This window comes from Bicyclus anynana, chromosome 14 (genome assembly GCF_947172395.1).
Source record: "Bicyclus anynana chromosome 14, ilBicAnyn1.1, whole genome shotgun sequence".
NCBI lineage: Eukaryota > Metazoa > Arthropoda > Insecta > Lepidoptera > Nymphalidae > Bicyclus > Bicyclus anynana.
The window spans coordinates 5757178-5770014 of NC_069096.1; the positions used below are offsets into that span (position 1 = coordinate 5757178).

General features: G+C 34.3%; 2 protein-coding genes across 4 annotated transcripts in view; one reads left to right on the forward strand and one right to left on the reverse strand.

The window, feature by feature from the left end:
* The first annotated feature begins 1003 nt into the window (after window positions 1–1003).
* Window positions 1004–3454, forward strand: LOC112046197 (cysteine-rich with EGF-like domain protein 2). The gene has a single exon (XM_024082749.2). It carries the CDS (start codon window positions 1238–1240, stop codon window positions 2345–2347), a length of 1110 nt encoding a protein of 369 aa, XP_023938517.2. The 5' UTR covers window positions 1004–1237; the 3' UTR covers window positions 2348–3454.
* Window positions 2378–12837, reverse strand: part of LOC112046187 (active breakpoint cluster region-related protein) — a 36838-nt gene continuing 26378 nt past the window's right edge. For all 3 annotated transcript variants that reach the window (XM_024082734.2, XM_024082735.2, XM_024082733.2), the window contains exons 20-21: window positions 11209–11333; window positions 2378–10348 (exon numbers count right to left, since the gene is read on the reverse strand). In XM_024082734.2, the coding sequence (XP_023938502.1) occupies window positions 10105–10348; window positions 11209–11333 (369 nt within the window). In that variant the 3' untranslated portion in view covers window positions 2378–10104. The remainder of the gene's footprint in view (window positions 10349–11208; window positions 11334–12837) is intronic.

Below are 12837 nucleotides of genomic sequence, written 5' to 3' on the forward strand. Positions count from 1 at the left end.
GCGAGTCGTGAAGCTGAAGTGGCAATGGGCAGGCCACATAGTTCGAAGAGCCGATGAAATCGCAGTGTTGGTCGAACCCCCACTAGGTGGACCGAGGGCATCAAGCGGGTTGCAGGGAGCCGCTGGACGCTGGCGGCTCGAGACCGTTGTGTTTGAAAGTCCATGCAAGACGGCTATGTCCTGCAGTGGACGTCCATCGGCTGATAATTTTGATTATGATCATGTTCGTCCACATATCTTCAATATTTTTCTAACAACTCCTTCTTGTGAGAAATAAACTTTTTGATAAAATTGATCTATTGTACTCTTGAACGAATTAAATTTTACTATGATAAATAAAAACAAAAAGTAAATGAAAATATTAGAAACTCAAATAATTTGTAAAATGTCAAAGAATTAACAAAATACGTCTCTCTGTGGTTCTGTCACAGAATTTTCAAAGATCTAATGTAAAATCATAGACAACATTTGCTTGAAACTCCAGTCACCTAGGGGCTCTCCAGTTGTTTGTTTATGAAATGCAATGAAGGATGATTCAATAGTCAGCCCCTGGGTGAATACTGAATATTGGTTTGTGGGGGATTGTTCACTTCACGACTATGAATTCCACTGTAAGAGTAGACATTTTACTATCTATATTGTCAAAGATTTTTTCTTTGATACCCTAGATACTTTTTCATATTTTGTTTTCATAGACTACTGCAAAGATTTATTTATGACGATGTTCCACTAAGCCATCACAATGATCATGCTCACGACCACATTTTTCCCCATTTCATTTCTACTTGCTGCTTGCTTGCGAGCGTTGCAAATTACGGAGCAGACTTGGACGATTACTCTATGGGAGTGAATAAAATATTTATCAAGAGGCGTTTAGATTTAGAGGGACTTTTTTTATTGAAACTAAAATACTTAGTCTAGTATTCAGGACTGCAATGAAAATTAAAAAAAATCAATGACAAGTAATTAAAAAAAATTACTTGTCATTGATTAATTGTCAATTGTCATTATGTCAATGTCAAAAACATATTGATTTGAAATTTGGATGAATTTTGAATTTTGATGAATCAAGAAATAAATACAAAATAGGATTTAATTATTTAAATACATAGTTTACATCATTACAATTTAATACATACATTCAACTGTTATTACACTTTTCAACAGATTGATAGTACGCGGCAGCTGATTTAAAAAGTACTTTTGGTTTGGATTTTGGAAGTACAAGTGTTTTGATATGGCTATTAATATTATATCAAAGTTGCTTATTTTCTCCATCGTGTTGACACTTAGGGAGCAAATAACTTTGGGTCAGAAATGGCCTCTAGGCTCTAAAAGGTCTAACAAATTAAATGAGTGCCAACGCTGTAAAGTTTTAACGGATTCTTTCAAAACTTGGATTGATAAAACTTCCCGAGGTAAACATGAAGGTGGTGATGCGGCTTGGGAAGAGGCGAAATTAAAATCATACGCGAGGAGCGAAATGAGACTCGTTGAAATACAAGAAGGCCTCTGTTCTGAACTAAAGACTCACAAAGACCACTGTTATGCTCTTGCTGAAGAAGTTGAAGTGGTTTTAGAGAAGTGGTGGATCAATGAAAACTATGATGAATCTGATTTATATAGTTGGCTGTGCATTGAAAACCTTCAATACTGTTGCCCTCCTTATCATTTTGGTGAAGCATGCAACCCTTGTCCCCTTGATAGCAACAATGAAATATGTGGAGGAATGGGCAATTGTGACGGTGATGGCACTCGAAAAGGCAGTGGTAAATGCATATGCAAAAAAGGTTATGCAGGAGATCATTGTGATGTATGTGCTAAAAACTTTTACAGTAGCATGAATATTTGTAAACCATGCAATGAGGCATGCAATGGTTGCCACAGTGATGGACCTGATGCGTGTGACGAGTGTGCTACTGGTTGGAGTAAGGAGTTTGGTGTATGTGTTGACATAAATGAATGTTCAGAACCTTATGTTTGTAAATCCAGTGACTTTTGTATAAACAGAAAAGGTTCTTACGACTGTAAATCATGTGATAAAACTTGCAGCACATGTGTAGGTCCTGGCCCTAAAAACTGTACATCTTGTAAACCTAATGATGTCTTGTGGTCTGAACAATGTATTAATAATAATAAGCTAAAAGAATTATATAGGAATGCATTTATAAAAACAACTTTTTATGTAATATGTTTATGTATACTCCTAATGTCTACATTTAGAATATCTTTAGCTTCATTATTAGCATTAGCCATTTCATTAGGGATATACTTTATTGAGTCATCCTCTGATTTCAATTTATTTTTTGTGTACAAACAGTATTACAATAATATAAGTTATTTTTGAGGCATATTTAAGGTATGGTTAATAAAAAAATTTTTAAAGGTGTATTAAAAATACATTTTATTGTGAAAGGTTTATAACTACATTTAGTATCATTTATATACAAAAATTAAATACAACTAAACAAAAAGTGTTCTTGGAAAATTATAGATAAATGAATGTTGATGCACAAAATCATTACCAAGTGATATATTTTTATAAAAGGCTTAAGAGCATATTATGTGGGTTGTGGCTCTACACATGGGAAATGGTTCTAGGACTTATGTTTATATTATTACATACTAAACAAAATGAATATTTAAATAATATCAGAAGTAGCAGAATTCATCTAACAGTGCAGAGTCTTTCAAAAGAATAATAATTGAAATAAGAATCTTAATAATACAACACAAATGCATTGATTTTAATTAAAAATAATAGCAAAAAAATCAATTATTTTGAATTTAATTACTAATACCTACCTTTACAATATACTACTATTCAAATAAAATGCTTTAAGATACAAAAACATACTGTATAAATAATCTTAAATCATAAACTTTTATGATAATTAAACAACACAATTATACATATATAGAAAAATGTTGTTGGTGAACTATTTTATTCTAATCTAATAAAAACTTCTGTGACCTCCCTTAACCATTATTTTTAAAGAGTGTGAATGGGTTTAGATTAAAAATAAATATGAATTATAACAATAGTATTATTATGTAACAAAATAATAGTTGATTTGCTTTGTGTAGGATTCATTCAGTTTGTGTGTAATTCATGTACTTATACTATCTAGCATTGGGAATTCCCATCATTGGGAATATTATGTGCTACCTCTAGCGTTTACATGATCCGCTTTAGAATTCCTGTCAATATTATCTAGCAAATATTCTTATAGTTACTTTAGTATGAAGTATAGCAATGTACAATCAAGTAGACACACCCCGTTTTATGCTTAGATCTGTAGTTTATAAGATTGCATAGTTTAACACCACCCGAATGCAGTTTTATCATTATATAGTGAATCAAGACGTCATTTTCAACATTTTTTTGCATGTGTTCAAAGTCATGGGCATCCGCTAGAGCAAAATAAAAATATACAAACAAACATAGAACCTCCTCCTTTATCATCATTCTTTCAAGATTCATTCAAATCATTTAGGGCTATCTGAGAGGTGCAAGTTCAGCATATTGCTAGATAGTTTATATATTACATTGTATATAACATAAATTTGTCTGCAGTGGCGTAGCGTGTACAAATCCAGGCGTGGGCAACGATGCATCTGCGAGACCTCTTTTTTAACCAACGAAAAACTAGAGCAGGTTCTCATTTGCCCAAAATGGTTCTTTTCTGTTTGAATGAGTATCAAAGTAACGAAAAATTTTCCTTTAGATACATGTAGTGTTTTATTAATTAAAGCCGTTTATATCAATAATCATCATTAACAACCCATATTCAGCTCACTATTAAACAAAAAAACGATGTTTTCCTTCATCATTTGAGGCACATGATATTTATTTTCTTAAAATGCACATAACTGAAAAGTTGGAGGTGCATGCCCCGGATCAGATTCGAAACTACGTCCTCCAAATCGAAGGCAGAGGTCATATCCACTGGGCTATCACGGCTGTATCAATAATACAATTAATATAATATTTGCATGATAGTGGAAGAAATGTAAATGTGCTGAAAGAGAATATCATCTATACTAATATTATTAGTGGTAAATTTTGTGGCCTCGCGTAATCGCCCGGTGCTTTGTGGCCGTCCACTTCGCCCACGCCTTGCTACGCTACGGTTTGTCTGTGACAAACAAAAATATTTTAGTCAATCTAACTTGTAGTTCTGGAGATTAACGCGCTTAATTTAACAAACAAACTCGTCCACTATATTATGTTAGTGTAGACATACTAGATGGTTAAATCCAATTCTTTCAATTCTTTCTTTCATGTAAAATTATAGTTTTGTGATTATAATAATTAAAAGCATGTCATTAAAGAAGTGATCTTTGGTGAGAACGAAAATATGAATAAGACAAGTAATAATATTATAATTAATTATAAAGATATTTTTATATCCTAAGTGACAAATATATTATTAACAAATTAAACAGAATATAAGTAATAGTGTTAATGAAATCAACAAAATCATTATAACTTTAAATGAAACATAACTTTGTTCAAGAACTTTTGTTTTTGGTAGTTTGTTTTCTTATTAAGTACTAAATTAACATTATTAAATACTACTTGTAGAAACACTTAAGAATATCTGTAAACTAGCATCAGTTTTTTTATATGTTTAGACAAAAAATTTGCTGGTAAACAATTATAATTCTAAAATATTTAATATGCACGACTAGCAATTTAAATGCTGCATTATTTAATACAGTCCAATAATAGCATTACTAAATTTTTTATACACATTTTAATTGATGCATTCCATTTTTTATACAATACTAGCGGACGCCCGCGACTTCGTCCGCGTAAATTTCGATGTCAACTTTACTACTACCCCTACCCTACCCTACCCCTACCCTACCACTACCCCAACCCTACCCTACCCAACTCCTACATCTACCCTACCCCTACCCTACCCTACCCCTACCCCCACCCTACCCCAAACCTACCCCTACCTTACCTACACCCTACCCCCATCCTACCTCTACTCCCATCCTACCCCTACCCTCCCCGTACCCTATCCCTTTCCTACCCCTATCCCACCCGTACCCCTATCTCACGCCTATCCTACCCCTTCCCTACCACTTCCCTATCCTACCCGTACCTCTACCCTACCACTACCCTACCTCTACCCCTACCCTACCACTACCCTAAACCCAGCCCTAAACCTACCCTACCCCTACACTACCCCTACGCTTCCCTACCTGTACCCTACCCTACCCTGTAACTTTTCTATCTTACTCCTACCCTTAGCAAAATCGGTTCAGTCCTTCGAGAGTGGTGGTATGACCAAGAGAAATAGAGACTTCTATGCTAATAATATAAAGAGGTAAAGTTCGTGTGGTTGTAGGAGGTAATCTCTGGATCTACTGGACCGATTTGGAAAATTGTTTTACCAATAGAAAGCTACGTTATTTGCGAGTGTCATAGGCTATGTTTGATCCCCATATTCACACGGGAACGGGAACTACGTAAATGACAGCGCCGGGCGTCATATAGCGGAATTTCTGCGTCTTTTAGAAATTTTGTAATATATCCGAAACTATTTAAGTAATTAACATACTGTAAACGGCAAATCTTATCTCCATAATATCCTTGTGATTATTAAATAATTTATTTTAATAAGGATTAAAGTTTAGTTGAATAAATAATGACGTAAACCTAAGTATATAAAATTAATAATTTTTAAAACACAAAAGGTACTATATCTGCTAATATATAGAAGATAGATATATGGTGTCGCGGACTTTTTTGTAGAACTTTTAAAGATACATAAAGTCTCTGTACATTAATTTCAATTTTACACAATAGTTAAGGCAGCGCATGCGAATAAGTCTGTTTAAGAGGATTTTCAGTCCGACCTATATGACAAAAACTGTGATAACTCGGCTAAAATATATGATACCAATATAAAATATAGCCTATAGCACTCCCCGATAATGTAGCATTCTACTGTTGAAAGAATTTTTAAAATCGGACCAGTAGTTCCGAAGATTACCCCATTTAAAAAATGTGACAAACTTACAAACTTACAAACTTTACCTCTTTATAATATTAGTATAGATTATTAAATTTTAAGATTTTTTGAAAATAACACAAAAGTTATCTATAAGTTATTATTATCAGTCCATTGTATTAAGCTAAAGATTTTTTTTTACATTTTCGGTCCCTTTTTAATACTTAAGGAATTGCAAATAAAATGTCTTAATCACAATCAAACCAAAGTCTTTTTTTTATCAATGCAATGGCTTCACAACAATTTATCATTTGTAAATGATGTATGGAAGGGTTATGACTTGACTTTATTAAAACCATAGTCGTTTGCTTTGTATGAGGCATACTATTGGAATGATTTTTGTATGGCAATATGGATCAAATGTTCTAATGTCTTTTCTTTATCCAAGATACACATAAATTCTATTACAAACAATAACGCTTTGAAAACTAAAAATGCATTGAAATAAATATCAGATTGATTTATTAATCATGTGACCTATAACAAATGTCATCCCCATACTTATTTTAGTTTTCGAATAGACAGCGTTTGTAGAAACAGAATAGATGTGTTAACTTGGCTAAAGACCCAGAATATTATAAAAAATCTTGAATTTATGATGCAAATAATGTTTTAAAGAAATATAAATTTTCAATTCGAATATATACTATCTGAAATGTCAGATTTTAAAAACCCTATATAAAAAGTTATATTTATCATAATTTTAAGTTTTAATATACCATACAACGGACTTGTTGATTTTAATGATCACACATTAAGCTACTAAGACCACATGACAATATTTTAATATACAAACCTACTTAATATTACCTGCGGACATTTTGGAAGAGTGCATTTCACATACAAAAGTTAACCAAATCGCCTAGTTCGCGAACTGTGCCTGCGAGTCTGCTCGCATGCTTGCCTTACTGTGACTGTCATTGCAAACAGTGATGTGTATTTAATAGATGCAAAATTGCACTGCCTGAGAATTTTACAGTTGTAATTTTTTTTTAATAGCCTAAATAGCTCAACGGTAAGAGCGGTCGGACTCATCATCAAGGGGTGGTGGTTCGATCCCTGCCCCGTTAATCTATTGTTGTACCCACTCCTAATACAGTCTTTCCCGAGTAGTTAGGGGGAAAAATGGGAATATTGATCAAATTGGCAAAAAAAAGATATGGCAAATATTCTTTTATAAAAAAAAAATGTATAATGCCTACTCTAGTTTAAAGCCCACTGCATATGCACACCACTGATTGCCAATGAGTGGACATTAAATGACAAGTTGGTGCTGGTCTGGTTCAGGTTGGCTGTAATGACTCTTACCATTTAACAACATGGAAATGTATTGTCGTGTGCTCTAGCAAGATGAAGTTTTACAAAATTCCATTAATGTCTTTTTAAAATATATGCAATTCATGAGATTGATATTACCCAATAATTAAGACTAACTCGCTAAGGTTTGTGCAAATTATAACTCCTAACAAATATTCAGTCTGTTTTATTCATATGGAATGCTTTTCTACATGGATTGCAAAATGTATAAGGCATGCTAAATTGTATTTATAGTAATACAATGTTGTATATAAAAAATTTATAAAAATCGCACTCGAAAGTTTGCGCCCGCTTCGCAATACAGTTACAAAAATTAATACATCAACATTCTTCTTATAAAAATGAACACTAAATTACTATATTATAAATATTACCAGTTTAATAGACTGGAAATAATACTAGTTAAGTGGCAACTGTGGAAGTCTCATGGCGAAGACAGTTTTTTTTGCAAATAGTTTTCGATTGCTGATTTAATATTTTAGACATACTTTGATAGTTTGTGACTGAGCTTTTAAAATAAAAAATACAAAAAGTTTTAACCTAACCTATATAGATGCACAATAAATAAAATGTAAATTACATAATACATTGCATAATTTTTTTTACATAAGTTTTTTACGATTTATGGCTATAAGAATTGTAATTCCAATACCAAAAAAAGACCTAAAAAATGTTCGATGTTTTAGGTCAATCCCTGAGCATAAATTAATAATAACTGCAGTGCCCAAGTAAAAGTACTTCAGCGCTATCAAGTGACATTACCGAGTCCTCAACCGGTACAGGAGTGCGGTCAGTATGGTGACATAGGGAAGCGAAAGAGGTGCGGGGGGGGGGAGGGGGATGTGAGAGGGGAGTGTGAGTTTTTGCTCGGCTTGTACAGTGTACACCCGAGCAAAAAGTGGTATTAAACGAATTAAGAACGACCTTCACCCGTTTAATGAAGGAAAAGTGTTTTATATCAGTAGTATGTTAAAAAATATATAGCGAGTAGGTTGAGTCAAAAACTCCTAGCCTTTTAATGATAGTTAATAATGGTTAATAATAGTTTGGCCAGAAAATTTTTTGGCAACCTACTCGTAATATATTTTTTTACAAACTAAATTTGATATAAAACACTTTTCATCCATTAAACAGATGGGTGAAGGTCGTTTCTAAATCGGAACTTCTACTATATAGAAACCTGCATCGTTATATCCTGTTTACCACCTGAGAATATCAAAACTTGCTCAAACTTCTTAGACCAAATAAAGTCAATGATGCATTTAAATCTGAAATCTGAATTTAAATCTGAATCTGCATTTGAATCCGACCGTTAGGTCAAGGAGGTATAAACCAAAAATAAACATTGTTAGATGACGCTGTTGTACCGAGAATATTTCCAGCTTTTCTTTAGTATATTTTAGTATTTTCTTAATTCTTATTGTCAGGTTGCAGATGAGATGACTATAGATTTAAGATAGGCTATACCGACCGCTAAGGCATGGCTGTAGCTGCATGTCAAAACAAATTAATAAAATTTTTGATTTCACAATAGTAAAGTAACTAATTAACTTTATTTACTTTTTACAAGCAATTTTTGTTCAACATTAGGGATAATAAGTCCAAAAGCTGCGTATGTGTTGCCAGTGCGTGAGAGGTAGTCGTAACTCCAAACGAAATAATTGAAATTGTTCAATGTTAAGCCTCAAATACACTACTCGCTTCAACGCTTCGACGAAATCCTGAGATGAGCCGAAGAGTGAAGCGAGGCGCTTCGTGTTCGAACCTCGGATCGCGTTATTTGTCTTGTGTCAAAAAACGACAACAATCGGAAGTTCCACGAAGTTGTATCTAAACTCAGACCAATTACTTATGGACCTGTATCGCACCCAAATTCGCCAACAAAAATGTATGTAATTTTTTGAAGGGGACGAAGTAAACTGACTCAAATTTTCAACACCACTGTAATATTTTATGTCGATAAACTACACGCACTATACATTTAATTCGCAATACACACACGTGTAATTGCTTAGACTCTTTGCACAAAATGTTTGATTATTTGATGACGTTTTGTTCCGACTGAATCGATTCTTTTTAGATATTGCTTTAATTACAAATTTGATATAATAAACTTCGAATTACGCACAAATGAAAAGTAATTTTATTTTTTAGTATACTAGAAGTTGACTGTTTTGTGCCATTTAAATACACAAACAGCCATTTTTAGCTAGGGACATTTTATAACAACAGTTTTTAAAAACGCGTTAGATCATTGAATCTCTATAAAGAATACTTTTGAATTTGATTATAATTACATAAATAAATATAGTTGTGTTAAAAATTTTATATTAATTTTGATTACAAAACTAGTGTTTAAGTAAGAAATTTGCATGCCAGTAGGTATATGGCGAATTATATAATGAACTTCAACATTTATTGTCACTACCAGCTAATGTAACTATACAATTTGCAAATAAAGAAGGCCTGGCTCATTTTTTGCGCAAAGGATGCCTGGCTGTCGAGCGCGGAAATGCAGCCAGTATTCTTGCCACCATTCCACGTGGGCATGATTTGTATAGTTATTAGGATAAGTTATCTTAAGTTCCAGATTGTATTTTTTCTCAATAAATAAAAAATGCAAATAAATAAATTGAATTGAATTTTCAATCGTAGAAGGGTAACTTCTAGCGAGGCAGGTCCTTATGTAATTAGTCTGAGTGTCTACACTATCGTTCGATTAAGTTCGCGAGTAGTGTATTGGGGGTGTCGGGGACGATCAGTCCAATAGCTGCGGGGCGTTGCCTGCGTGCGGGCGGTGCGCGGACAGCTGCTGCGCGAGGTGGCGCTGCTGCAGCAGCGTGTAGAGGATGCCGGCCTGCGCCATGGCGTCCACGGTGCCGGCCGCCAGCTGGTCGGCGCGCAGCTTGCCGCCCTGGGCGCTGGGCCGCAGCAGCGTGGGTCCGAACACCGTCGCCAGGTTGTGTAACGACATCTTGTTCTCGCTTTCGTGCTGGTTCACCCTGTTACAATATTGCTATTAAAAAACAAACGGGGAATGGCCACCGGCCCAGGGAACCCAGATATACCCCCGTATAAAAGTATATGGAGATAATAATATGATGTATAATTAAGTATCTAGTTAAATATGTGGCTTAGTAAAAGTATGTTTCATAAAGAAAAATACATTTGTTATCACTCTCTCTTCTAGGGCAAATTGTTCGCAGGTGAACCAAAGTGGCGAAGAAACATTTGAAGCTGTATTATTTTTCTGTTACCAACAAGTTTAACAAACAAGAAAATGGACAAACATATCATCGTAAAACTCCGGCTCAACGATCTTAGCTTGTCCCCGTTGTGGATAAATTAAAGATGAATTTAAATGTCGTATAACGTTGAAGCAAACTGTTTTGGTAAAGTAATGATTTCATTATTAAAATAGAATTAACAAGATTTTTTTTATTTATCTAAGTAAATTTGTTGTCCATTCCCCTTGAAAATATTACTTATTATATATAAAAATTAAATAATAATAATAATTAAAATTAATAATAATTTTATAAATAATAAAAAATATATATAAAAATTAATATATAACTATGAAGTATGCAGTTGCGTATACTTCATAGATGTATAAATGCACTGCCTACCCTGAGGTCGATACGAACTTGTAATTGAGAAGTTTTCCATTTTGTGCAGTTTGTCCCTATGCAATAAAAATTGTGTGATTAAAATTTCTATAAAACAACTCGAAGGTGAACCCTACTAGCGAACGCTCGCGACTTTGCTCGCGTAAACTTTAGTCTTTCACAAAATCGCGGGAACTATTGATTCTGAATAGTGGTACAAAAAATATTTACAGCATCATGGCCTTGAAACTTACTTGACAAAATGATTAAGTAGAAAGTCGATACAATTCTTATTGAGATCTGGCAGTTGTGCGTAGCATTTGAGTAGTGCGTGTCGCCTCGTGTGCGCAGGACCCGAGTCTCCCGATGCTCCTCCACCCTAGAAATAGAATTGTAAGTATAAATAATTTTTATCGTATACCCGCCAACTGACATTTTGGCAACATGGTGTATTGGTCTTTGGGAAGACCAATCTTGCGTGTTTGGATATTAGTGAAACGACACGGAGTTCACGGTTGTATATTATACTATAATGGCATACTATATTAAATATCTTAAGGTCTTATATACTAACTGATTCAATACAATTATAAGATTAATTTACATAATAATGGAATGTGCTTACAAGTAATGGACGTGTAATTTTCTAGGCCGTAAACGCGGAAAAAAAGTGATATATAAACACTTAATGACTTGGTTTGCTTAATCTATACTAATATTATAAAGAGGTAAAGTTTGTAAGTTTGTAAGTTTGTAAGTTTGTAAGTTTGTAACAATTTTTTGAAATGGGGTAATCTTCGGAACTACTGGACCGATTTTAAAAATTCTTTCACCAATAGAATGCTACGTTATCGGGGAGTGCTATAGGCTATATTTTATATTTATATCATATATAACTACTGAGATATCGCGGGTTTTCTCTTACAGGTCAGACCGAAAAACTTACTTATTCGCATGCGCTGCCTCAACCATTGCGTATAACTGAAATAAATGTATGGAGGCTTTTTGAACCTTTAAAAGTTCTACAAAAAAGTCCGCGACACCATATATCTATCTTTTATATTTTAGCAGATATAGTACCTTTAGTACTTTAATAAATTATTTAAATTTTAAACTAAGGTCTACGTCATTATTTACACAACTAAACTTAAATCCTTATCGAAATAAATTATTTAATAATCACAAGGATATTATAGAGATAAGATTTGCCCTTTACAGTATGTTAATTAGTTATATAGTTTCGGAGATAATACAAAATTTCTGAAAGTCGCAGAAATGCCGCTATTTGACGCCCCGCGGTTTCAATTACGTGGTTCCCGTTCCCGTATGAATATGAGGACCAAACATAGCCTATGACACTCGCAAATAATGTAGCTTTCTATTGGTAAAAGAATTTTCCAAATCGGTCCAGTAGATCCAGAGATTACCCCCGACAACCACACAAACTTTACCTCTTTATAGTATTAGCATAGAAGTCGCTTGGGAAATTATAGTCTTTTTGTCATTGCACCACGCACAAAAGGCTGGACCAATTTTGCTGAGGGTAGGGATAGGATAGAGGTAGGAAAGGGGTAGGATAGAGGTAGGGTAGGGGTAATTTAGGGAAAGTGTAGGGTAGGGTAGGGTAGGGTACGGATAAGGTAGGGGTAGTGTAGGGTAGGGGAAAGGTAGAGGTAGGGGAAGGATATGGAACGTATAGGGTAGGGGAGGAGTAGGATAGGGGTAGGGTAGGGTAGGGATAGGGTACGGGTAGGTTAGGGTTAGGGTAGGGATAAGGTAGGGGTAGGGAAGGGTTAGGGTTAGCGGTAGGGTAGGAATAAGGTAGGGGTAGGGTAGGGGTAGATTAGGGGTAGGGTAGGATAGGGTATGGATAGGTTACGGGT